The sequence below is a fragment of the Lolium rigidum genome, chromosome 1 (genome assembly GCF_022539505.1).
Source record: "Lolium rigidum isolate FL_2022 chromosome 1, APGP_CSIRO_Lrig_0.1, whole genome shotgun sequence".
NCBI classification, from domain to species: domain Eukaryota; kingdom Viridiplantae; phylum Streptophyta; class Magnoliopsida; order Poales; family Poaceae; genus Lolium; species Lolium rigidum.
In genome coordinates, this window is record NC_061508.1 from 221,921,203 (window position 1) to 221,945,487 (window position 24,285).

At 48.9% G+C, this 24,285-nt stretch overlaps 1 protein-coding gene and 1 pseudogene across 1 annotated transcript; both read right to left on the reverse strand.

Moving 5' to 3' along the window:
* Positions 1-16,809: 16,809 nt before the first annotated feature.
* Positions 16,810-17,904, reverse strand: LOC124655229 (annotated as a pseudogene).
* Positions 17,905-20,976: 3,072 nt separating this feature from the next.
* On the reverse strand, positions 20,977-23,628 carry LOC124683199 (glycosyltransferase family 92 protein Os08g0121900-like). The gene is made up of 2 exons (XM_047217761.1): positions 23,367-23,628; positions 20,977-22,812 (listed from the first exon to the last, which is right to left on the reverse strand). Exons 1-2 carry the CDS (start codon positions 23,554-23,556, stop codon positions 21,236-21,238), a joined length of 1,767 nt encoding a protein of 588 aa, XP_047073717.1. The 5' UTR covers positions 23,557-23,628; the 3' UTR covers positions 20,977-21,235.
* Positions 23,629-24,285: the final 657 nt, after the last annotated feature.

Below are 24,285 nucleotides of genomic sequence, written 5' to 3' on the forward strand. Positions count from 1 at the left end.
ATCTATCGAGGCGCGATAATTCCCGGGATAACACGGGTAGGCGCGAAAATCTTAACAGGGGAAATCAAAGCATGCAGATGCGAGAAGGAAAACGGCGGGAGGGGCGAGACGGGGCGTGTAATTGGGGTAGTGGTGGAAATATGGGAAAAAGAAATTGTGGAGGGAGGATTTTCCATTGACTCGCCAATACCGCTGGAATACCATCTTTTCAGCTCCATCACGGTCCCCGGCTTGCCTCCCTTGGGTTTGGTGCGGCTTGGGGGCCTCTGGGCGACGAAAAAATGGCATGTGTCGGATGAAAACGGGCTTTCGGGAGAGGGGCTGAGAAAGATTTTGCGTTTGGCGCCCTCCAAAACCATTTGGTGCCCTTTAGGGGGATTGATGGAGATGCTCTTAGCTAGCTTAACTACTAATAGTTTAGTTTTCTAAATATAATTCTAATGATCATGCAAACAAAATGCATTCATTATTTTGCCTCCCAACCAAGTGGATGGAGTCAAATTTCTTCCTTTGGTATTAACGGCGTCCTAGGAAGCATGACATCCATATTATTTTTGTACCACCTTCCTTCTGTAGCCCTTGTTCCCACGCCCGTGAACACGCATGTCATTCATGATCACCATATTATGTGCATTCTAATCATCGATGTGCACATGGGACCATATTATGTGCATTCTAATCATCGATGTGCACATGCGAAAGTTAGGGCACACAATGCAACTTTTGGCGGGAAACATGAAGTTGGGCTTGCATGGACCATGCGAAGAGTATGTGTGTTGTGGCCTATGCATAAAACAGGGGAACCAACCGTGAAAGAAATATTGGACTCACGGAATTGCCATGATGGGAACAATGTCCTCAAAACTTAGGGTTTCAAATATAGGGTGACACACTATTGGGAGAAGATCAATGCCATCCAAGCCTAGATGGATGGATAGGGGTGGCGGAGGCGAGGCAACAACGCCAATTGGGTTAGGGGAGGCGGTTAGGATGGTGGAGACGGACATGTCGCAACAACAAAGAAGATACGCTAGCGGTTAGGGATGCATTTAGGGCTGGTGAAGGTGGGATATACGCGATGGTGGAAGTAGGCATTTGGCCGCGGGATCAATCCTAGTGGAGGCGGGTGGGTTGCGGCAATGAAAAGTAAAGGCCATCAAAACCAAAGCTACTCGACGCCGACATACACCCTAGTTTTCCTAGATCTTCCTCGACCGGAGTGGCATTTCATGCCTATAATTACATGTGTGCTATAAGTCACTAGTACACATATAGACTCATATTAATTGCATGCACCCGTATAATACCTAGCTTTCGAGACCTTTCCAACATTGTCGGAGTTGCTCTACTACGAGTTCATATGCAAAAGTTAGGGCGCGTGTGTGGGACGATGCAACTTTTGGCTGCTAAGTTAGATTTTTGCATGCATCTCCCATGCAGGAAGTACATGTGATGTATCACATGCAGAGGGCTAGGAGAAACCAAGCCGGGATGGAAAATTGGTCTCAGAGAATAAAAACATCCCAAAGTTTAGGCGGGAAAACACCGTCTCCCAAAGTTTTGGAGTGAGGACAGACGAGGCTGGAGGGTGTACACTCATATTGCATGCACTTTTAAAAGTCATCTCTTCCCGAGAGATATCCAACCCTGTCGTAGCCGGCCGTATTAGAGTTCACATGCAAAAGTTAGGGCACGTAGGTGACTGGTGCAACTTGTAGCGGGAAAATACCATTTGGGCATGCATGGACCTTGCAGAGCCTACATGTGGCACATGCATAAAACATATGGGAAACCAACCCAACAAAAAGATTGGTCTAGGAGAAATGATGTGATGGGAACGGTGCCCGAAAGTTGGGGGTAAGCAGCGGGAGCACGAACAAAGTGACGTACGTAGATTCCGATGGTTGGGGGGCAACGCTAAACAGGTGACTTGATTAGACTAGATTGGCCATCGACTCTTGGGCAACAACAAAATTGGTTGCGGAGTTGTTGAAGACAGAGAGGACGTGGCTCGGGTTTCTCGAAGCCGATGGTGCATATGCTCCTAGACTATGTGACGTTGCTAATGATGTCTCCGCAAATACGATGTGTGGTTGTTGTGCTTAAATCTATCTTATTTTAGAGGGGCCTCCAAGCTCGCTCTCATCCGTTATTGGGCATAAAATCACAATACGATTAAATGATACCATAGTTATGTGCTACTAAAAAGGAACTTTAAATAGACACTAGTTGGACATTTCCAAATGTTCAACTAGTTTTCTTTGCACAAGTGAAATATTTTGGTATTAAATATGCTTATATATTTTTTATTGTATTTCTTATTCATTTTGGTAATGTCTTGATCCACGAGTTCGTGTGCATATAGACCGGCCAATAACATGTGCATGTGAATGCATGTAGTAGCATATCCATATTGTGTTTGGTGCCACAAACTTGCACTCGTGTCATATATATGCACTCGCCATCACACTTTCATGAAGGTATAACTTTTGAGATTTTTTTTCCCGTGAAACGGTTCGCTGAACAGAATCCATCGAGGCGCGATAAGTCTGGGGATAACACGGGTAGACGCGGAAATCCTAACGTGGGCAATCATGACATGAGGTTAATTGGAGAGGACATACGAAGTCAAGACTACACACGATGTGTTTCGGCATGATGGCCATGTCGCCAACTAGAAGGCAATGCCGAGTCTTGCGTAAACCAAGGAGCCACGACTCTAGTTGATGCCTCGAGAAACCCTCGAGTTGAAATGCTAGACTCTAAGAGCTCCAATAAGGACCTAACAACACTCAAGGCTCAACGGATTAGGGTAGATTTGGAGGTCGTCGACGGTGAATTGGTGAACGGTGGGAGGGAAGATTGTCCGATGTGACGGGAGGCCACATCGACAATGGGAGTCTTTTGATTGAGATTGTAGAGCGGGGTGGAAGGTTCCATAGGAGAGAGAAGGGTCTAAGATGGTAAGATATGCGGAAAGGGAAAGAGAGACACGAGAACGGGCACGTCAGTGGTGACTACGAGGGAGTACACGACATCAAAATATTATTATGAAGACCGATGAACATGAACTAATAGTCATCAACATCGCTACGCCATGGGTTCATCATTGTAAGAATAAATATCTATCAAACGAAAATGACATAACATAATAGATTTTATCTATTTTCACATAGAAAACAAATTTAATAACATGACATGCATAACTCATAAAAATATATACCATGTATGTGACCCCCTATCCCAAAGTTTGGGAGGGAAAATTGACTTTTCATCATCTACAATTCTTGAATACCATTAGTTGTCGTTTTCTCGACTATTGGTACTAACAATTCCTCATTTTGAGTTTGGAATACCGAGAATTCCCTTCTCTCGATTACTCCTTCATTTTCTTGATGCATCATATGGACGCCAAATACCTATATGATAAAAAATCGGTACAAATAAATAGAGGATCATCAAAAAAGGATGGGAGGGAGGGAGACATTAACGACGTTCGGGGAAGCGTGTCATCCATATTAGTTATGGCACCTTCTTTCGGTAGCCTTTACCCTCACACACGTGAAAATGCATGGAATTCATGATCACCATCCTACATGCATTCTAATTATCGCTACGCACATGTGACGACATTGCACCACTGTTGGGATACCATTATTTCATGTACGGACAACGACAACCCTAGTTTCCCTCGTATCCTCGGCTTCCGTAGTTCTCTTCCTCTCGCTGGAAAGGCATTCATTCCTATATGTCCATGGGCATTGTAAGGGCATGTTTAATGGTTGATAAGGTTGTCTTATCTTAACCCCGCCACGTAATCTAGATATAACAATAAAACATGATGTACAATGAGTTATTTTTTAGTCTTATCTTTAGTAACGAGACATGCTAAATTTATGGTGAGAGAGATTGTGCTAAGAGATGATCTCTTAGCTAAGAGAAGGCAAAGTCTTTTTTCATCTATCTCTTTTCTCCACATCGCATTTATCCTATGTGGCACTGCTAAGATATCACCATTGTACATGCCCTAAGCAGTTTGAAAGCCGGAACTTCACAAGAGCTTTCCAACACTGCTAGAACCCGCCATATCAGGAGCCATATGCAAAAGTTAGGGCACGCGGGTGACCAATTCAACTTTTGGCTGGAAAAATAAAGTTGGGCATGCATGGACCATGCAGAGAATACGTGGGATGTGGCCCATGCTTAAAACGAGCAGGATACCAACCGTGACGAAATACCGGATTCGAAGACTTAGGGTTTCGGATAGGGGGTGACACACCCCCGTGAGAAGATCAACGCCGTCCAAGCATAGAGGGATGTATAGGGTGGCGGCGGTTCAAACTCGGGTGGGGCGGCGAGGCAACAACATCAATTCGGGTGGGGTGAGGAGCAAATATTTAGGATGGTGGAGGCATGCGGTGTTGCATCACCGAAGAAGAGACGTTAGCGGGTCGGGGAGCATTAAGGCCAATGAATGCGGGAGAGTCGCGGTGGTGGAGGTATGTATCTCACCACGTGATAAATCCTAGTGGAGGCGGGATGGTCATGGCAATGCAAAATAAGAGCCACCGAAACCCCGACCCCACCGGAAACCCCGGATCTTCCTCGGTTGGAGTGGCATTTCATGCCTACAATTGCATGTACACTATAAGTCTTTGCACACATGTAGACTCATATTGCATGCATCATTGTAATACCTAGATTTTTGTGAGCTTTCCAACACCTCCGGAATTGCCCCAGTATGTGACGACATTACACGTGGGACGACATTATGTCCATGTTAGGATACCTATTAATTCATGCACGTCAGCTAGAAAAAACAAATAACAATGCATGCCTTTGCACATGCCATGATAGGTAATGTGTAAATTAGAGAAGGGAGCCGACAATATATCATGCCAACTTGAAAGGAAAGGCGATGAAAAGTACGACCCGTGGAAACCTCAGCTTCACGACGCCACCAGTAACCCTGGCTTCCCTAGGTCTTCCTCGAACGGAGTGGAATTTGCATGCGTATCATTCCATATGCACTATAAGTCGTCGACACGTGTGTAGGCTCATACTCCATGCACTTTTGAAAGAAGAATCTTTCCGAGAGATGTCCAACTACACCGAAACCGACCATATCGGAGACCATATGCAAAGTTTGGGTACACGGATGACCGGTACAACAAAGTTTCAGAGACCATTCAGAAACCAAACTCGATGAAATATTGGTCTCAAAGAACTGACACGACTGGTACGACACCCCAAGAGCATCTCCAGTCGCGTCCCCCAAAGCAATTTGGGGCGCGCCGGACCAAAAAGCTGTTCCAGCCGCGTCCCCCAACCCCAATTTTATCCGGCGTGCCCCGATACGGTGTCCGGCGCCCCGAGCCTGTCCCCGTCCCACAGGGACGCCCGGCACGCCGGACACAACGAAAAGCGAGGCGGGAGTGGCGGGGCCGACACGTCGCCGACACAATAAATTTTAACCTAACCGTCGCCTACCTCGCGCCGGAAGTTATTCGCGCGCGAGTGACACACGACGGCATCTTTGCCTTAATGGCGACGAGAGGGCAGGCAAGACGTCTCTCCGGTGCTCGCGCAGCCTCCACGCGTCGGCCGGCGTTCGCACACCACCGCTCGTTCCCGCGTGATCTTCCCGCCTCTTCCCGCGCTTTCTTCCCGCGCTTTCTTCCCGACGCCGGCGTCTATAAAAGGTCTCCCGGCTCACCGGTAGCCACCACGCCCGCCGACAACAAACACATACCTCGTCGCTCCACCGCCGTCTCCTCCTCCACCGAGTGGCAATGGCGAACCGCCCGTGTGTCGGCCAGCTTCCTCCACCGCCGTCTCCTCCACTTCCACTCCCGGACTCGCGAGCTTGGCATCGACGTCGCCGCCCGGGAAGAGCGGCGGCGGCGAGGGATGGAGAACCGGCGTGCACATCGTCGGCAGCGGCCGGGAGGCACTCGAGCAGCGAGCCCGTCGGCAGGTGTGAGGCGGTGCACGCGGCGGATGTAGCGGCGTTCGACGCCCTTGGACCCGCAACTAATGAGGCCGCGGCGGCAGCAGCCGTGGCAAGAGGAGGCGCCGGCGCACACCGTTGCGGCGTTCGACGCCTCGACGAGCAGAGCGCGCGCGGCGCGCCGAACGGAGGAGATGAGCCGGCGGTGGGTTGATGAGCGCCACCGCCAGTGCGATGAGCGGGAGGCGCTGTACCGTGAACGGCGGGAGTCGATCGAGCGCAAACAACAGCTGGCGGCGGAGGAGCGTCAGCAGCGCGAGGCGGCGCTGGCGGCGATCTGGGGGAGGCGGGCGGACGAGTTGGCGGCGGAGGCCGACGCGTTGGTGGCGGCGATGATGGAGGCGCCAACGGATGTGGAGGAGGAGGAGGCCGAGGCGGAGGCAGAGGAGGAGGAGACCGAGGTGGAGGACGATGATGACGACGAGTTCGAGTGGTCCGACGACGACGAGCTGCACCCGGACGAGATGGCCGTTCGAAGCAACGCGCGCTCGTCGAGTCCTTCGAGTCGGAGAAAAAGCTCCAGGACTACGCCCGTGCCCGCGAAGAGGCGCAAATTCGTCGCGCCGTTGAGCTCTCCCTCCAGGCGGCGCAGCAGGGGAGGGCGGACGACGACGCGCTGCTGGAGCGGCGGCGTCTGGCCACCGCCCAACGCAAGGAGAGGCGGCGCGCGCAACAGGAGCTGCGGCGGAGGGGAGGCGACGACGGGGCGGGGCCGTCGAACGCACCGCCGGGCGGTCAGTAGTCTAGGCTTAGATGAAATCTAGACGTTTTCATTTAAACTTTGTAATATATAATCAAATTTGAATGAAAACATTTATTTGTGCACCAATATTTATTTGGGAGAAGCAGTCGGGGAGCGACGTCCCTCAAACGCGGCACGAATAAAGACGTCCCCCAAACGCTCAATCCGGCGCGGTTTGGGGGACGCGACCGGAGATGCCTCCAAATTTTGGGCGGGAAAATGCAAACGGAGATTTGGGCAGGAAGCAGCCGTGAGCGGGGACAAAGGGACGTAGGCCCCCGAACTTTGGGTTGGACAATGCTATATTTCTCTTTCCGGGTCCTATAATTAATTTCTTGTAATTTCCAAAACACCCAGTCTCGGTAAAACAACCCTACCTAACTTCTAGGTAGGGAGTTCGACTATGACCAATTTTATATCCATCGGTATCAAACAAAAAGTTGCATTCCAATTTTACCGGCTTTGGTCGTGCTATCAATTTTAAAATGGTCACATTTGGCTTGCAAAATTTACTAACTAGCAAGGTAGCCCACTAGTAGAAGTCATGTGATGTTAACATGATATGATGCTGACCTTGTTAGAAAACCAGCATCAGATCGATGGATATAGCTAGTTAGTACTTATGATCCGTTACGACCAACAGTATAAACGCCAAATTTAGTGATCTACTCACAACCATTAATTGCCACTTGACAAGTTACCGTCTTGTCATTGTAGTTAGAGTATATTAAAAAATTATTAATCTACATTTACATTTGTGATGAAATTATTCTGAAATGAGTTTCAAGCGATTAGTGTGTCTCGATAATTTTCTTAAAGCCGAAACTAGAAAACCCTAGAATAGTATACCACATCACTCGGCGATTATGACTTTGCTTGCCTTTGACCGATGACGTAGGCTTGCCATTCGGACCTATTTTCCCTGCCTTACCTCTGGCCTTCCATGGTTACATTGCACTAAACATGCAGATGGAAGAAGCACAGAGGAAGAAGTCGCTGACCCCACACAACCATATCTCGGAATCTACCACCGAGAAAAGCACCACAACTTTTGGACATGGCAAGCAAAGAGGTGACGCGACTCGCGGCATTGTCGCCATCGGGCGCATCAACATTGGGAGTCGAAAGTGGGGCAATTACATCCACAATGCCGATAGCTTACTATATATGGGTTGTCGTGATATTCGATCGACCACTTGTCATGATCCTCCGCCTCACCCTCGGATCGTGGTGCCGATGATGTAGGGAGACTTTCTAGCTTGTCATCACCAACGAGGCCACCGGAATCCTGGAGGAGTTTTGCTGATTTGTTACTTGATTTTCTAGGTGGAGTCTCAAACTGTTCTTATATTTTAACAGTGTATTTCACCATGATATAATCCAATCACACTTATTGTTTTATATTCACATTAATATTTTTATTTTCCCATTGATTTTGATTTCAGGATACATATATCCCCATTAGTTATCTTTGTTTCTTCTCAAATTTAAGTCTACCTTACAACTACTCAATTTGGTACATACACCTTAATTTTTTGTTAGACTTATATATTTAGTTCCAGTCTCTGCCACATGAGTCATGTCCTCCCGTCGCCGATACACCGCCACATTGCCGCATTAGAAAACCTCGTTGGAGGACGAAGTCGACGCCTCATCATCGAATTAGAAGACCTCATCGGTGGATGGAGATGACGAAGTAACTCAACATACACTACCCGCATCATCGCTGGATTAGAAAACCTCGTCGTGGGATGGAGATGCCGAAGTAACTCAACATACACTAGCCGCATCATCGCCGGATTAGAAAACCTCATCGGAGGACGGAGCTGATGAAGTAACTAATTGTACATTAGCAGCCTCATCGCCGAATTAGAAAACCTCGTTGGAGGGCGGAGCCGATGAAGTAACTCAACGTACGCTAGCCGCCTCATCGCCACCGCCTCAGCGGGTCCATCGCTGACCTCTCGATACCTATTGTGGATGGTGACGGTGAGTAGCTACAATCTCCATGCACTACCATATCACAGATGGTAATCTCAGTCGATGGAAATAATATAGGTGTACATTGAGGAGACAAAAATAGTTGACATATATACAAGTTTGTTTAGATCTTATTATTTACATCATCTTTAAGTTTTGCTTCCAAAATGTATTACTAATTTTTTTAGTGTAGTTGGCCGTGAATCAATTTCAGGCCTGGAATAAGTGAATGGTCAATTTTGCTAAGTGTTATTTGCTTCCATATCATACTAAAGTGTCTCTTGTTGTGAGTTTGCTTTTCACGGAGATTTTAGAATAAAACTACTACTACGATTTGTAGAGGAAAGGGTATAAGAAGCAAGGTTTTTTTTCAGGGATTCCTTGCTGCGGGAAGGGACACAAACAAATTTTAGAATCCCGCGCGGCTGTACTTTCTATTCTGGATAGACCTGCGCGGTTGTACTTCTACTCTGAATAGACAGATCCAGCGGGAAACTTGTAACAATTCGGGATGAGCGGGAGATTTTGGGAAAAATTTGAGTTGCGAGCCAAATTTGGGACGGGAGCTTTGGCTCAAAAAGTAAAGATTGGAATTTGGAGACGAAACCCCAACCTACCACCCGTATCCTCTCCTTTCCCAAATTCCCAGCCAAGAAATCCCCTTTCTCCTCGTCGCCGCCTCCTTCCCGCCGGCCACCTCGCCGTCCCTCCCGCACCAGGACCTAGCCTCCCCGCCCCTCCTCCTACCACCACCTTCACTTCTCCCCCAGTCCCCGCGCCGCCCCTGCCTCCCCGCGCCCCCGGAGAATGGAGAGGCCCTTGTCCGGAGGGAGCTGCACCAGCCGTGGGCGGCCATGGCGATGCCAGGGCCCAAGCAGCAGCAGCCCTCCTCCATGGCATCCGCGTCGAGCTTGCCAACCTTGGTAAGCTCACAATCTCCTCCACTCTAGCTACGCCTACATACCTCGATTCCATCTTGCTGAAGTTCGTCCCCGTGCAGAAAAGGAGGAGGTGATGGCCGACCTACCTAGCTCATGCTAGTGTGTGGTCGCCGGCACGGCAAGACAGGCCACGCGCCGGAGCTGCTGCAGCTGGGCGTCTGCGGCTCGCCCGGATCGATCCCGACTACCACGACACTCACCAACCTGAAAGTCCTCTCCTTTTCCCCTACACAGTAGCTCCCCTCGATTTATCTATCTAGGCTCGACCTAGTTATTAGTAGTATTCATGTTCTTGCTGCTGGGGTTACGGGGACCTACTAATGTTCAACATCTATGCATTGGCAGATTGCTTGGATCATACCCAAGTGAGTGGCAGCGGAGCAAAAGCCACCATCTTCACCGCCCTACCTGGACCTCCTGCTCGTGGTGGCTGTCTGCTTGCTGCTCCAGGGCCTTCAAACGGAGCAAAACACACCCCTTTTTCCCCGACCTGCAGCTCCCGCCTTGTACCGCCCCCAACCTACTCATCCAGGACAGGCTGATCACCCTTGACAAGGACGAGGTGGCAGACCTGCTGCTGATGCTACTCTGCTCTGACAGCAGCCAGGGAGATGAACGCTGGTGAGCACCCCAGCCTCCCTTCATCTCAACCCTGTTCCACTCTCGCTTATGGAATTCTGCAGAATTTATTTACTGCGATAACCCTAGCTATTGCTTTGCAGGATGGTGGTACAATGCTGATGGTGAGGATGGGTGGCCGTGGTTTCAGGAGGCAGGTCTTGCTCTGCTTGGGGACGAGAATGGCTCCTGGTAAGGCGCCTTCCCTTCGCCACTGTTTAATATAAATTCGCAGTTGTTTTGGTTCATGCCGCCCCTTGTGCATCACAATAGACAATCACGTGCATATATATGTACAGTTTGCTAGCTGTTGTATGCTTGCTTAATGGACCATCTATGTACTGGTAAACGAGTGACAACATCTTGTGAGCTTTCTCAAAATCTTTGTTTAGTGTTTGGTTTATTATGGTAAATAAATACAAGAAAATGGGACTGCTGCTTAACTGTATGATAAATTAACGCTACATCATCTATATCTATATCTAGTAAGAAAGAGCTCATGAGCTTGTCCAAGAATTTGATGTGCTATTTTGTGGTGACAAAATTTGTGCTATCTTGTAGCTCTCCAGGTGTGTAGCTTTTGAACATGTCAAAATGGGAATGTTCTATTCTAATCATTCTCTTTGTTTGTCATTGCAATAAGGTTCATCTCGCTGCCTTCTCTGAAAAATTTGTGATTTTTGTCTGCCATGCAATTGTTGCTGCAGAGAAAGGCTCGAGCTTGTTTGAACCTGACCATTCTTTGCTGGGTTGGAGTGTTTTGTTCCAGTAACCTGGGAAGTTTGAGCGCTTACATATATTTGATCTTTTCTGAAAAAATAGCGAGTGCTGCTTAGGTGTATGCTTAATTACGGTAGCTGATGATCTTCTTATAGATGGACATGGTATATTAAAATCTCATTTCATTTCAAATAAATAAATTGGCAACTATCCCTTTGGTGTATGCAAAATTAGGAGTGGGTGAATTCTGGATACTAATTCAAGGGTACCTTGTATGTTCTAGAACTGCTGCGCCGTAGGTGTATGCTGTACATATTATACTGCAATATAAAGTGGATTCTACAACTGTCATATTCATATGCTGATGCTCTTATTTTAAGTAGCTGAGACATGGGATGATTGTATTTAAGTTTTGCTGGCATATGTTGCAATTATAGGGCATATGAGTATTCAAGCACATTCTGATTGCTTTTCTTTCCCATGCATATTGCTGCATTGACGCAAATTTTCATGTGCAAGGAGCTTCGCTACCCAGTCTGCGCCGCCGACCGGTGCAAGGATAAAGTGTCTGTGGAGCTGGGCCAAGGGAGTAGCGCTACTGGTTCAGGGATGCAGCTAGTTGACTATTGAGTTTGACCTACTTGGGACAAGCCGTGCGAGTTGGGCATCGCCGGGGCCAGCGGCGCTGTTTTGCACATGTCGTGGTAAGAGTGGAACAATGCTCTCACTAGATTACACTGCCTTGCATGTGCTGGGATACATGCTCTGTTGAATGGTGCAATTTTTGGCATTATGGTATCTCGCGAGATAATAGCTCTTCATTATTGGTTAGCATGGTTCATTTTCTAGTTTACGAATATGTGGCGCTTCAACTTTTAGGAATTTGTGCTGCTTTTCTGGCACTGGAATGTGTTGTTGATCGTGCAGTTGAGTCACCTGGTTTTGATGGTACGGCGAGGCCTACTTTCTGGTTTGCATTTCCTATAAATTTTCGGTGCTACAGCCATCTATCATTTATGCTATTTTATTTCAGAACTGGTGTACCTTAACACTCATGTTCATATGCCGATGCTCTTATTTTACGTTGCAGAGACATAAGATGATTGTATCTAAGTTTTGCTGGCATATGTTGCAATTACAGGGCGTATCAGTATTTAAGTACATTCTGGTTGCTTATCTTTCCCATGCATATTTCTGCATTGATGCAATTTTTCATGTTCAGTGAGCTTCACTACCCAGTCCGCGCCGCTGACTGGAGCAAGGATGTGCTATTTGTGGAGCTGGGTCAAGGGAGAAACGCTGCTGGTTCAGGGATGCAGCTGGTTGACTATTGAGTGGAACCTACCTGGGACAAGCAGAGCGAGTTTGGCATCATCGGGGACCAGCGATGCTGTTTCGCTCGTGTCGTGGCAAGAATGGAACGTCGCCCTCACTGGATTACACTGCCTTGCATGTACTGGGATACAGGTTTTATTGAATGGTGCATTTTTTGGCGATTGTTTGCGATATGGTTATCTCACAACATAAGCTCTTATTTATTGGTGGGATATATTCATTCTCTAGTTTACGAATATGTGGTGCTTCAACTTTTAGGAATTCATGGTGTTTTTCTGGTACTAGAATGTGCTATATGTCGTGTAGTTGAATCACCTAGTTTTCCATGATACAGCGAGGCATGTTTTCTGGTTTGCATTTCTTATAATTTTTCTTTGCTAGTCATATATCATCTATGCTAGTTAGTTCAGAACTGAAACTTATTTGATGCACATGTTGTCTTTTAACTGGAGTTCAATTATAAATGTTATGTCCTTTGTTGCCATGTTCAAGATTGATTATGTGAACTATGATATGATGTGCATCTACTTTGGCTTGACATTCATAGTGCACTCTCACTGTTTTGTTTCTTGAATTGTGGTCACCAGGTCATGGTAATTTGTTGAAGGAACCAGGAAGAGGACATCTGGGTTAGCAGAGAAGCTTTCACACCTGTTGCAGCAGCAGCAACCTGGGCATCATTGTCATGAAGCTGGAAGAAGACCCATCTGTATGCATGTCGCAGCCTTGGTTGCGCTTGCCAGCTGAGATCTCAGATCCGAGAGAATTTTTTTGTAATTCATGTTGTGCTGTAATGGTTAACCATCAGTGAATGTGCCAGAACTGGAACTTATTTTGATGCCATGCGTGGATCTGTTGGCTTTGCCTTTGATGTGCTGGTTACGCTGGTTCATTTTGACTCTTAAAATGCTTAAATATGCTGGCCTGTGCAAATTTGTTTCTCAATGTTTAGCTGTCTGTCGTGGATCTACTAGAAACATGGGAGGTCATGCTATTTTTTTCTCATGCTCTTGCTGATTAGTTGGCTTGCAATGTCTTATCTACCTTTTGTATTTTCTTAGTAGAGACAATTCTCAGATTTTCCAGTAAGAACATATCGTGGTGAAACTGAATTGGCAAAGCGATCAAAGCTTGCTTTATCTTTTGATCTGGCGAGAACCATGTCCTGATGTTTGTCATCATGCCAAGCTTTTTTGTTGAATGAAAATCTTACAACCGTACCTGTTTTTCTTTCATATCATTCATGATCCGGTGAAAATCCCTGTTTTTCTAGCTATCTAGATTGGGACGTGAGCCAGCATCTGGTTCATAGAATAATTTGCCATGTTTTCCTACAAAAATGGATTGTACAGTTTACCTCAAAAAAAATGGATTGTACAGTTCCCCAACTTGGCAGCCTCTTCTGTTAGCCGCAGCGTGCCTGCAGGACTGAAGAATTCAGAAAATGTTGGCAACTCATCTGAATGCGGCCGCGCTTGGGGACACATGAGATAGAAAAAAAAAGGAGAAAGTCCAGGAAATGTAATGGTGCCACTAGACAGACATAGAGAGGACAACTGCATCTCCATGGGTGGTGACTTTCATCGTTGTGGTAACGAAATGAACCCACTAGACTTCGCCCAAGAGAGAGAAGACCTACGCGCGCAGAGAGAGGAGAGTCACCCTGACATATCTAGTGCTGCCATGGCTACGGCCGGCACGAACGCCCTTGTGCTGCAACCTGCTTGAGAGAGAAGAGATGTCTGAGAGAGAGAGTATGAGAGTCGGTTCCGCCTCCACCCCACCCCACCCCACCCCAAAGTCCAAAGTCACAAGTCGTATGTTTTTGTGTCACGGGGCAACGTGAAGTTGCGAACTGGTGGTTTTTCTCTCATGATTATTGGGCCAAAGCATTTTGGACCTGGAGGACCTTCCTCCTCGATCATTTCGACAAGTACACTCTATCCAGACGGTGCCTCGCATCCCGTTCCGGTAGGTATCTCTCTCCCAAGCGTTCCCCCAACGGGTTCCGGTATGCTGCCGGTCTTGCAGAATCGGCTTCATCGTAACGTTCTGGTGCCGCGGCCCTTGCCTGCCGGTACCTTGGTGGAGGCATCTCTTCCTCATCTTCATCATACGCTGCCCTTGCAGCCGGATAGTTTTGCCCGGTTTCGTGTCTACCGGCATGATTGTTTCCGGCATAGCCTTCCTTGGCGTAGCCTCGTTCTGCCCCTTGGCTTTTTCTACCGGCATCGTGTTGCCCGGCTTTTTGTTTACCGGCAAGGACCGGATCATACACGGTCATCTGCCGTGCGTTCACTTCTTTTTCTTTTCTTCTGTCCGGATGGGGGACGAGGCCTGCCCATGGGACTTGCTTCCGGCATTCTTTGTTGAACGCGCGGATTTCGAGGCTATAGCCTTGTTCGGCTTAGCCAGTCGCTCGGCGTTCTGCTGCTCTACGGTATCTAGCAGCTCTGACACGCTCTTGTTGCTTTGCCAGAGCCTCTCCGGTAAGCGAGTCACACAGATCTACAGCAGCCTTAGCAGCTTTTATGGTTTTATCCGGACTGCTATACTTAGGTTTCTCTACAATACTAACAGATGCAGAGGTACTCTTGCCGGTAAGAACTTCCTTACGCAAATCCCGATCTAGATTGCGAGCCTTAAGCCGGTTTTCCGGCATCCTAGCGGCATGAGCGCTAACAGAAGCAAAGCCATGGGCAGCGTTATACTCACGTACGGTTAGGTTCAGCTCGCGCTGCGCCTTGACGACGTCTTTGCCGCTCTCGAGTATCCTTAGGCGCTGCGCCTCCAGCTCCGCCTGAGCCGCTGCCGGGTCGATGTTCTGCGCGATGGGGGTCGCCGGCGCGTTCATCGCCGTTTGGAGAGGCGTTGCCGGTGGTGCGGAAGATGCTCCCGCCGCGCCTGCGTCGCGCTCCGGCGGTGGCTTAGCCGCACGGGTCGAAACCGCGCGACCGGCACCTTCAGCCCGCAACCTCCTTTCCTGCACCAGCCACACCGGTCATCATTACCTCGACGCTGCCGGCGGCGCGACCAGCGACAGAGCCATCTTGGCGGGTCCGGTGCCACCAGAGCACCGGCGAGAGGCGCCGGCGCACGGGGACGGTGCCGAAGTAGATGCGGTGGGCTGCCGAACTCGATGATGCGGCCGTTCTTGGGAAGATGCCGCCGTTGGCGAAGCAGCCCGCGTTGTCGTTGATGAAATCGATGGAGTAGAAGCTCGCACAAGCGCGGACACCGTCCGTTCGCCGGCGAACTCGAGGAGGCCCGCCCGAATGTGTACTCCAGGCATGCGCCACTTCATGCCCCACGGTGGGCGCCAACCGTCGTCGTGGTGAACGAGCGGATGCCATAGGATGGCTTAAGTTGGGGCCGAATGGACGTATGAGGATTCGGGGGAGGGTTTGCGATTAGATGGGAAGAACTTCCGGATGCTTTCCTCAAGAACACAACCAAAGGCCGGTATGCAAGAAGAGAGACAAGAGGAAGAACTCTTTACTAGATCGCTAACTTCATTGATCTCAACATGGTTACAAGCTGTTGTACACTGATTTCTCTGTGGTCTCGCGCCTGTAGGAGGCAGTACCCCTCTCCTTATATAGGGAGAGGGTGGCTTACACTCGGAAGAAACCCTAATGGCATCTTTGACTAGACAAACTACTTTACAAAGCTACTTTAATCATAGATGACACCGGAGTCCTCTTTAATCAGGGGCGCTGACGTCCTCCGGCTTCTTTGACCGTCACCCTTCTCTTTATCGTCAGCCCTTCGTCTAAAGTTACTTTGCTTAGCTCATCTTTGTCTTCTAGCTTTGGGAGAGAATCTTTGACCGAGTCCGCCGCGACAGGCTCTCCCTTCCGGTATCTTCTTTACCGGGTTCCGGTATACCCCTATTGGGGATACCGGCTTAGCTCCACTTAGCTAAACTCTTATCCTTAGGTTCCGGTACGAACATTAAACCGGTATCTTGATGGCATACGCCATCCGGTTTGGCATGCCTTTGGCATACCGGGGTTATCCCCCAACAAGAAGTCTCAGGCCTCGACATATTGCAAGGACTGTTCTCTCAATGAGCTAGAGCAGTCCTAGTATCCTTTTGAAAATCCTTTCAGAATGATACAAGTTCTATAGGAATTTGCCCAGAAACTGGTTGTGTTGTCACGTGGCATCAACAGCCAAACTAACATCTACTGAAATATTAAAAATAACAATTTCTGACTTAAGGGAGAAGAGAACTATAGGCTTGCCTACGTACTGCGATCATAAAGAACTGTTCCTACTTGCACCGATATAACACGACAGTGGAACATAATTGTAGCAACATACAACACATAGAGGAGAATTTTTATTCAGTTGGTTCTTGTTGCTTCAAATAAATAGACAATGTTACTAGAAAGAGCAAGCTAAACAGGAACATAAGAACAACATACGACCGGGGTACAATTCATCGCGTCGTCATGTGCCTAACATAGTCTAGTTTTCTTGCGAGAGCCAGGGTCCATGATGGCCGGCTTTTCATGTGCTATCTTGAACCGATCGCGTGCTTCAGCCAAGAGATTCGGAAAGCTCTGCATCAAACGGAGGTACTCACCGGATGTCGCAACCACCTTGAAATTGTCACCGTCAGCGAGAAACCGAAGCACCTAGCCTTGAGATTGGAGCAGGCGTGCTGCTCCGCCAGCTCCAACATTGAAACCACACTCGTCAACCGTGATACCATCAGCACATAGCTTGTCCTCACAGATCTTCTTTAGCCTCTCCACCGCGTACCTGTCAGCAGCTACAAGCAGATGCTGGTATTCTGCCACAGCGGAAGGAACAACTATCTTGCCAGCGTCGGGTAATGAACCATGGTATATGAAATGGAGCATAGATCTGAAGGTGGAGGCCTCCATATCTTGGATGGTGATAATAGATGTCATGTTGCTTTCGGCCATGGGGCCGTACAGCTCCGCTCTAAAGACTGCTGATGCGGCCGCGAGCACCAGGCGATGTGCACCGAGGCTCTCCCCTCCAACGTCGAAGGAAACGTCAGTGAGTTCTTGTTTACCCCACAGCACGGCCAGATTATGAGCCAAATGTGGGAGCTCATTCTCCGTTGATGAAGACGGAGGTGCCCATGGAGGGATCGCTGGATCTGAATGGTGCTCAATGTTCACAGAGCAGAGCACCACGAAGTGGTTGTCCACAACACAGTTGGACTTGAGATCTTCTCTCGGTGCGCACAAGAAGAGCACACCATCAACGTGAAACCCAGTCCCGATGGAAGGTGCCGGTGTGCCGGTCTTGTCGAGCAAAACCATGTGTGTGGACACCTTGGCAGCGGCTTTCAGAACGGGGCCACTCGGGAGGATACCGAACATGTCGCTGTAGCTCGTGCGTGCAGGCCAGTACAACGTACGGAATCTGCATCCAGCAACGACCGTGGTCGACTCTAGTAGTTCAGGGGTGGCATCCTCGGACGACGGGAGCCTTACCCGGAAACGGAAGATGTTGCTGTCTCTTGTAGGGACAATGTGGCAAGCGGATGACTCGCCGGCAGCCATGGTTGGGCCTCGATCGATTCGATCGACTTGGGGAAGTGGCAGAATCAACGAGGAAGCAGCGTCGCGCGAGCGAATGTGTCGTCTGCACTGCACTTTCTTGCGGGAAATTAGGGATATCACGGGGTTTTGAAGGGAGTTTCGCGGCGGAACGGAGGCGTCGGCCGGCCGGAGGTGGAAGAGGCGGCGTGGGAGGAGGACTGGGGAGTGCGCCTAGGGCTTGGACTGAGAGGATGGTGAATTGGTGATTGGTGAGGGAGCCAGCCTCCAGAAGTTTGGGCTAATCCTGGCCATCGAGTCGGCCCAGCACGGCACTGCCCGGCCTGACCCAGGGCAGCCCGATGGACTTTCCTGCCGGCCGGACCGGCCCATGTGCCTCTTTCAAGAAAAATAAATTACAAAACAAAATTATAAATCCATTTCAAAATGTTAAAATGTTTCGAACACAAGTGATTAATATTACCATTCATTAGTAATGGTATTCGAAAGTAGGAACTGATTGTGTGATTTTCCTTTTACTTGAGATGTATTTAGAAAGATGTTGCTAATTCTAGATCGACCTAGAACTAACTTTATTCTCGGTTAGATGAGGCCATCCAATTCCATGTGCAATTGGAAAAAGGGCTGCGCACCCATACACAATTCTCAAGGGATGAGGCCATCCAATTCCATGTGCAATTGGATTCTAGAACTTATTTAATTTCGATCGACCTACAAGCAAAAGGGTTTTCAAAATAGAATAGTAAAAAATTGAGTTTTTTTTTTGAATTTATTAGATCATACTGCATTGTTTATGAACAACTCAAACTCTCTTTTTTTCTAAATTTTTGTAGAATGAGAGGACAATTTTTTGCACCAAAGATCCTATGGTCTCGTTTGTCACTTTAATTACCCCATCCCCAAAAGAGTAGATAACGCATTTGACAAAAAAAAATATAAATCATATAATCGTGCTTTTTTATTTTGTTTGGGAAACGTATGATTATGTATGATTTCATATAATTCAACCGGGCAGTCCCAGATCCTCAAAAGGATATGTAAATCCAATAGTTCGTGCGTATGTATTTTTTCCACACTAATGCACCGTCAATCCGTCATATATCACCGTCAGCTCCTCACAAAGTATTGGATTAATTTGTGTGGAGCAGACTAACCAACACCTATATTTATTTGCCCGGTTTATTCGAACAAGACACTAAAAATCCAATTTAAGGGCGAAGAATCGCAAGACGCATGCGCGTCCAAATCGTTCGCTAGGCAGGTTGTTGGTATTATTAGGCGTATGATTGGGACGGCACTTCATCTGCTTCTTCTCCTTCTGGTGATTCGTCGAGTTGGCGATGGCTGCCATGCAGCTGGGATTGGTTTACTTGCACAACGGTCGAATGCTACAGCACAGCAGCGGAAGATTGTTCGTCGAGTTAGCGTCAGCCGACAGCGCCTCAGCATCCGCCCGCCATTGCACAGCACCCGTATTTCTCCTCAACTACCTCGTGACATCTTTTTATGTATTTTTGGTTCAGTGTTCCAAAGGCAAAAGAAGAAAATAATGATAATGGTTGGCACATCCGCTCTGTGCATATCGTGATGCTGGCTAGTCAGTAGTCACAGCTCACAACTCCACAAGGGAGAAAAAAACCCTGGCAACTTCTTTTTGGTCAGGACTTGCCAAGTACAAGAACCTGTGGTTTTGCAGAGAAATCACCAGTGTAACTGTCAAACAAACTTTCATATGCAGAAATTTACAGGTTACAGATAGTGTGGAACCCAGCACTATACCCCATGTGGATCCTCGCACTCTGCTCCCTATCATCACCAACAGTTCTGCAAATTTGTACAGGAACTTCTTCCCTGGGTGGTGTCAGATGAGTGCCTCTACCTCTAAACCTAAGCCAGATCTCATCCCTCCAATTTGCAGTGATACCTGCCAGAAATTCAGGCACTACAGCACCCCACATCCAGCAACCTAGGAACAGTATTCAGCTATCATGGGAAGCTCATATGTCCACATACATGCAATCCAAGTCTCCAAATAGTATTATTATTACTCCTTCCGTCTATAAATAGATGTATAAGGTTTGTCTAAATCTAGATGTATCTAGACACTAAATACCATCTAAATACATCTAGATTTAAATAAATCTCAGACGTCTATTTAGACAGAGGTACCATTATTATTATACATGTGAACCTTGTATTATACAATGATGGGGCACCAAACGGGGCACCAAACGATGCCAGATCACAGCTCAATTGTGTACTAGTTTACTCCTCCAGTCTTCATCAGCGGCACCAAATGGCAGCATCCCCAGAAGGCACCAAACCGGCTCTCGTGCTTCCTGTCCAGAGCTTTCCTTGATTGGTACAGCAAAACAAACATACAGAAACAATGGGCCAATGACTGATTTGGGGAGCGGAGATTAGGCAATTAAAAGAATGTTTTGCCAGCTTGATTCCTGGCTTTGACTTTAGCTAGTAGAAACCTGTCCTGGTAAACCTAGTATAGTGGTACTAGAATAATACAGATCTGGAAACACTGGAGAGGGTCCTTTCAACCAACTTAAACACATAAATAAAGTAGGAACAGTAAGCCACTGGAATTATGAGGAAAAGAAGCCCAGGTTTTATCTAGTGTCCTTGTGTATGTGTTAGGTTAATTAAGCCAGTAACCAAAGCCACCCTGAAAGTTCAGTACTAAAAGAGGAGAAGAAAACAATGGTTACGGGAGCGTTCTGGAGGAAAGCTTGTTATGAGAGTGATCTGGATGTGGATCCAGTTGCTTTAGCGTTGATTTTTCTCTAAGAAATTGGCTGATTTGATAGGAGAATGGTATTTTCCCAAAAGCAACTACGAGTTACATCTAAAGATGCTAGGCATAAGGTTGTCATCATGCAAATATAAAGTAAAAGAAAGCAGGCGGCATAGATTGTCCGGATGTAAATTTTTCCATGAAAAGTCAAATATTCCTTCAGGACCACTTACTCTCCATAAACTATTAGTTTGCCTAGATTGGTGATCAGCTAAATAAAGCATTGCATTTTTCTGTTCTTCAGATCTACAGTAAAATTAGACAAAAAAACCAGAAAAGGAAAGTCAAGTATGCATTTTCCATTTCAACAGTGAACTGTTGTATCTACAAAAGAATCATTTCTCTCTAGATATGATATGTTAAAAAAAAAAGATGATTCTGAACTAAGGAAAGCAATCTAACAACAAAGCCTAACCATATACCAAAGAGCAAAAATCACTGTACTACCTATCCCAGTTCGTGTTTCTTCTTTTCGCTGTCTGTTTCTCCATGCCATATATCCTGTGCTCGTGCGGGTTAAATACAGTGCCTCGCCATCTACCATGGAAGATTTCCAGTCTGTTGAACCGTGAACTCTTTATGCACAAAATCTTTCAAACCGGTGTCATATACTTCACAGAACCGACTCGGCCAATCCTCCGGTTCCACCGGTTTGGTCCCTAGACCTGGCGCCCTGTCCCTGGATCCAACATTCTCCTCGTCCTGCCAATCAGCAACATAGGTCGCGACACGCCCAGAGAACTTATCCTTGAACACCTCCCAGACTTGGTATTTGTAGTGGTTGATCAGCATCACTCCCTGACCAACATTTGCATACTTCATCCCTTCCTTGAGATGGAAGTGGTGCACCACATTGATCAGCGATGGGTTTAATGCATCTGGCCTGACGATTGACTTGTGGCGCTCCGGGGCAGCCAACCGACAGGTGTAGCCTGTTGTGACTCCTTTCTTGGGTATCTTAGTCCGACCTGATGGACCAAAGCTGTGGCATGCAGTCCTGAGCTCACCAATCCGTGGCTTGCTTGAGTAATTCTGGAGGACATCCTGTAGAGTTTGGTTGCCAGGGAAGTGCAAGAACTCGTCGATATCGATGAACCCCACCCACTCACAGCTCTCACGGGCCCTGAGCGCACAATGTGCAAACCCAGCCTCCTGAGATTTCATCCAAGGCCACAAGTGGCGTGTCACATTGTATGCAGATGGATCCATGGTATTGAGGACTTGCTCAATGTCATCATCGCTGTTGTTGTCATAGATGAACCACCGTTGCACGCCGATATGGGAGTGGTAACTGATCCATTCCCGGAGGAACCGTGCCTGGTTGCGCAGCATGGTGCATACACACATTGAGTGCGCCTTCTGTTGCCGATGCCTAGTACGCCGATGCCTGTTGGGCCTAGGAAGCGGCTCCGGTTCTGCGATCGAGGGGAGTGTAGAGCTCCCCCGGCCCTTAGTCCTGATGGAAACCAGCATAGGCTTGCCATCACTGTTTCTGTTGCTGCTCCCATCAGCTGTCATCCTGAGGTACCGGCGAACACGGAGAGGTGTCACGCACCGGAATGTCTCCTGCGCAGCAGAAATCACAGGGGAGGTGACAACAAACTTGGGCTTCGACAAGTCCCGGCCGAACACACACTCATACCGTGATGGCACACCGAGACGGCCTGGCCGGAGGTTCATCCCTTTGGCAAACAGAATGGTGGAGTTATCCCGGCTGTCAAGAAGCGCGGTGTACACGAGCTGGTCCCATCGGAGCGGTGTCACCGGAGGCGACTGGGCCAGCGACAGGGACACGGCCACCCCAGACGGTCCGGCAGGGCAATGCACGAGGCTGGGTCCATCCGGCATGGTGGCGACCAAGAGAGGAGGGTGGCGCAGCTGCGTCGAGTTGGCGACAGAGTACAGGCACTCGAACTGCCCGGAAGCTGGCAGCAGAGACCCGTCTCTGAGGATCAGGAGAACATGGTCCGGCAGCGCGACGGCGTGCCGGATTTCGACCGAAGGCAGAACGGAGCCGGCGCCATCGCCACCAGCTTGCTGCACCCGGCGCTCCGAGGACAGGGCGTTCAGGGTCGCCGACGGCCACGCCGTCATGAGCACCGGCCGGAACGACGCTGCATCATCAAAACAAGAACACGAGATCAGTCAGAAGAAATAACCAATTTGGGTTTGTTAAAAGCGTGCCTAAATTCAGACGCACGGCAAAAACATTCTTCATGTGGAGACGTGAGCCTTTTGTATTCTACTATTCCGGGGATCAATCAGTCAGTCCAAAGGCAGCAGCATGTGACTCTGTGGCCAACGTTACAATCCAGAAACGGCAAGGTAATGCTCGAATCGAGCAGTTGCCCATGCAGGAATCGAGTGGTAAAGACTCCATCAGATCTACAGCGAAAGAGTCCACCTTTAATTTCTCACCTCCTCCGACGACGACGATGAACACAAAAGCAACGGAAATTCGCATGTACTAAAAATTGGATTTTTTTCTTCTTTTTCAAGCCGTTCGAATTGATCCCATCACATTCTAGCAGTCTAACCATGAGATTTCTGTGTGGGAGAATAATTAATTCCACTGAGCTACCCACCTAAACCCAACCAAGACACAATTTGCCCCACGCGCGCGGGCTCCAGATTCCAGGGGCAGGGGAACGGAAGGGAAGGGGCTCACCTCCAATGGCGTGCACGCCGCCGAAGACGACCGCGCCGGCGCACAGGAACGCGAAGAACGCGGCGAACAGCCGCCGCCGCGTCCCCGCCGGCGGCGGAGGCCGGTGGCCACCCCTCGCGCCGAAGCTCCCGTTGGCCCCCTTGCCACTCCCGAGCCTGCTCAGCTTCCGCTCCTTGGCCGACATCGCCATGTCGGGAACCGTCCGCCACCGCCCCCCGCAGCAGAGCAGCTCAGATCCACGGGAACGCCGGAGGCCGCACCATTCACGCGTCGGCGGCGCGGAGCACTGTAGCCGGAATGTTGGTGTGCTGGCGCTGAATCTTCCCTCCCCCACCCCCGTACGTCGCCGCGGTTGTCGCAGGCGGTGAGGTGGTGGCCGTAGAAACCGAAGCGGTGGTTGCTCGGGGTGGGAAGCCGTCGCCGCAGCGGCGGTGGCGTTTATACCCGCGCGCACGCGGCCGACGGGTGGGCCATGCGCTCTTACCTGTCCCCACACGTCGGTGGCACACGCGGTCGGGCGGCGCCATCTAGGGAATGACGGGTGGGGCCAGATAGACACACGGTCTCTGGCTGGTGGGGTCGGGAGTAACGGCACGGGCACGCCTGGCCAATCAGGAGGCGGGGTGAGCTTCTCAGGCGGAAAAGGAGAATGACGTGTGGGTCCACGAAATGTGGATCCGAGAAGTCAGCCGGTATGGGTAGCAGCAATGGGGCGATTTACACAAAAATAACCCAAAAGTGGAAGAAAAGCACAGACTAACCCTCCGGCGAAACTATTTCACCAATCTAACCCTTTTGTGTGGCGCCCCTTCCACGGGCGCCACACATGCCCATGTGGCTCCGCTCCTGCCGGCGCCACACTCCCAGCCGACGTGGCCCCCTCGACGCTGAGCTGGTGCGCCCGTCCGACGTGGCGGCA

What these genes read in the sequence shown, in the direction of transcription:
- LOC124683199 (XM_047217761.1), bottom strand. Translation starts at nt 23,556, where the DNA reads ATGGCGATGTCGGCCAAGGAGCGGAAGCTGAGCAGGCTCGGGAGTGGC. An exon ending in CGGCGTGCACGCCATTGGAG is followed by an intron (nt 22,813 to 23,366) that starts GTGAGCCCCTTC and finishes TTGATGATGCAG; the next exon opens with CGTCGTTCCGGCCGGTGCTC.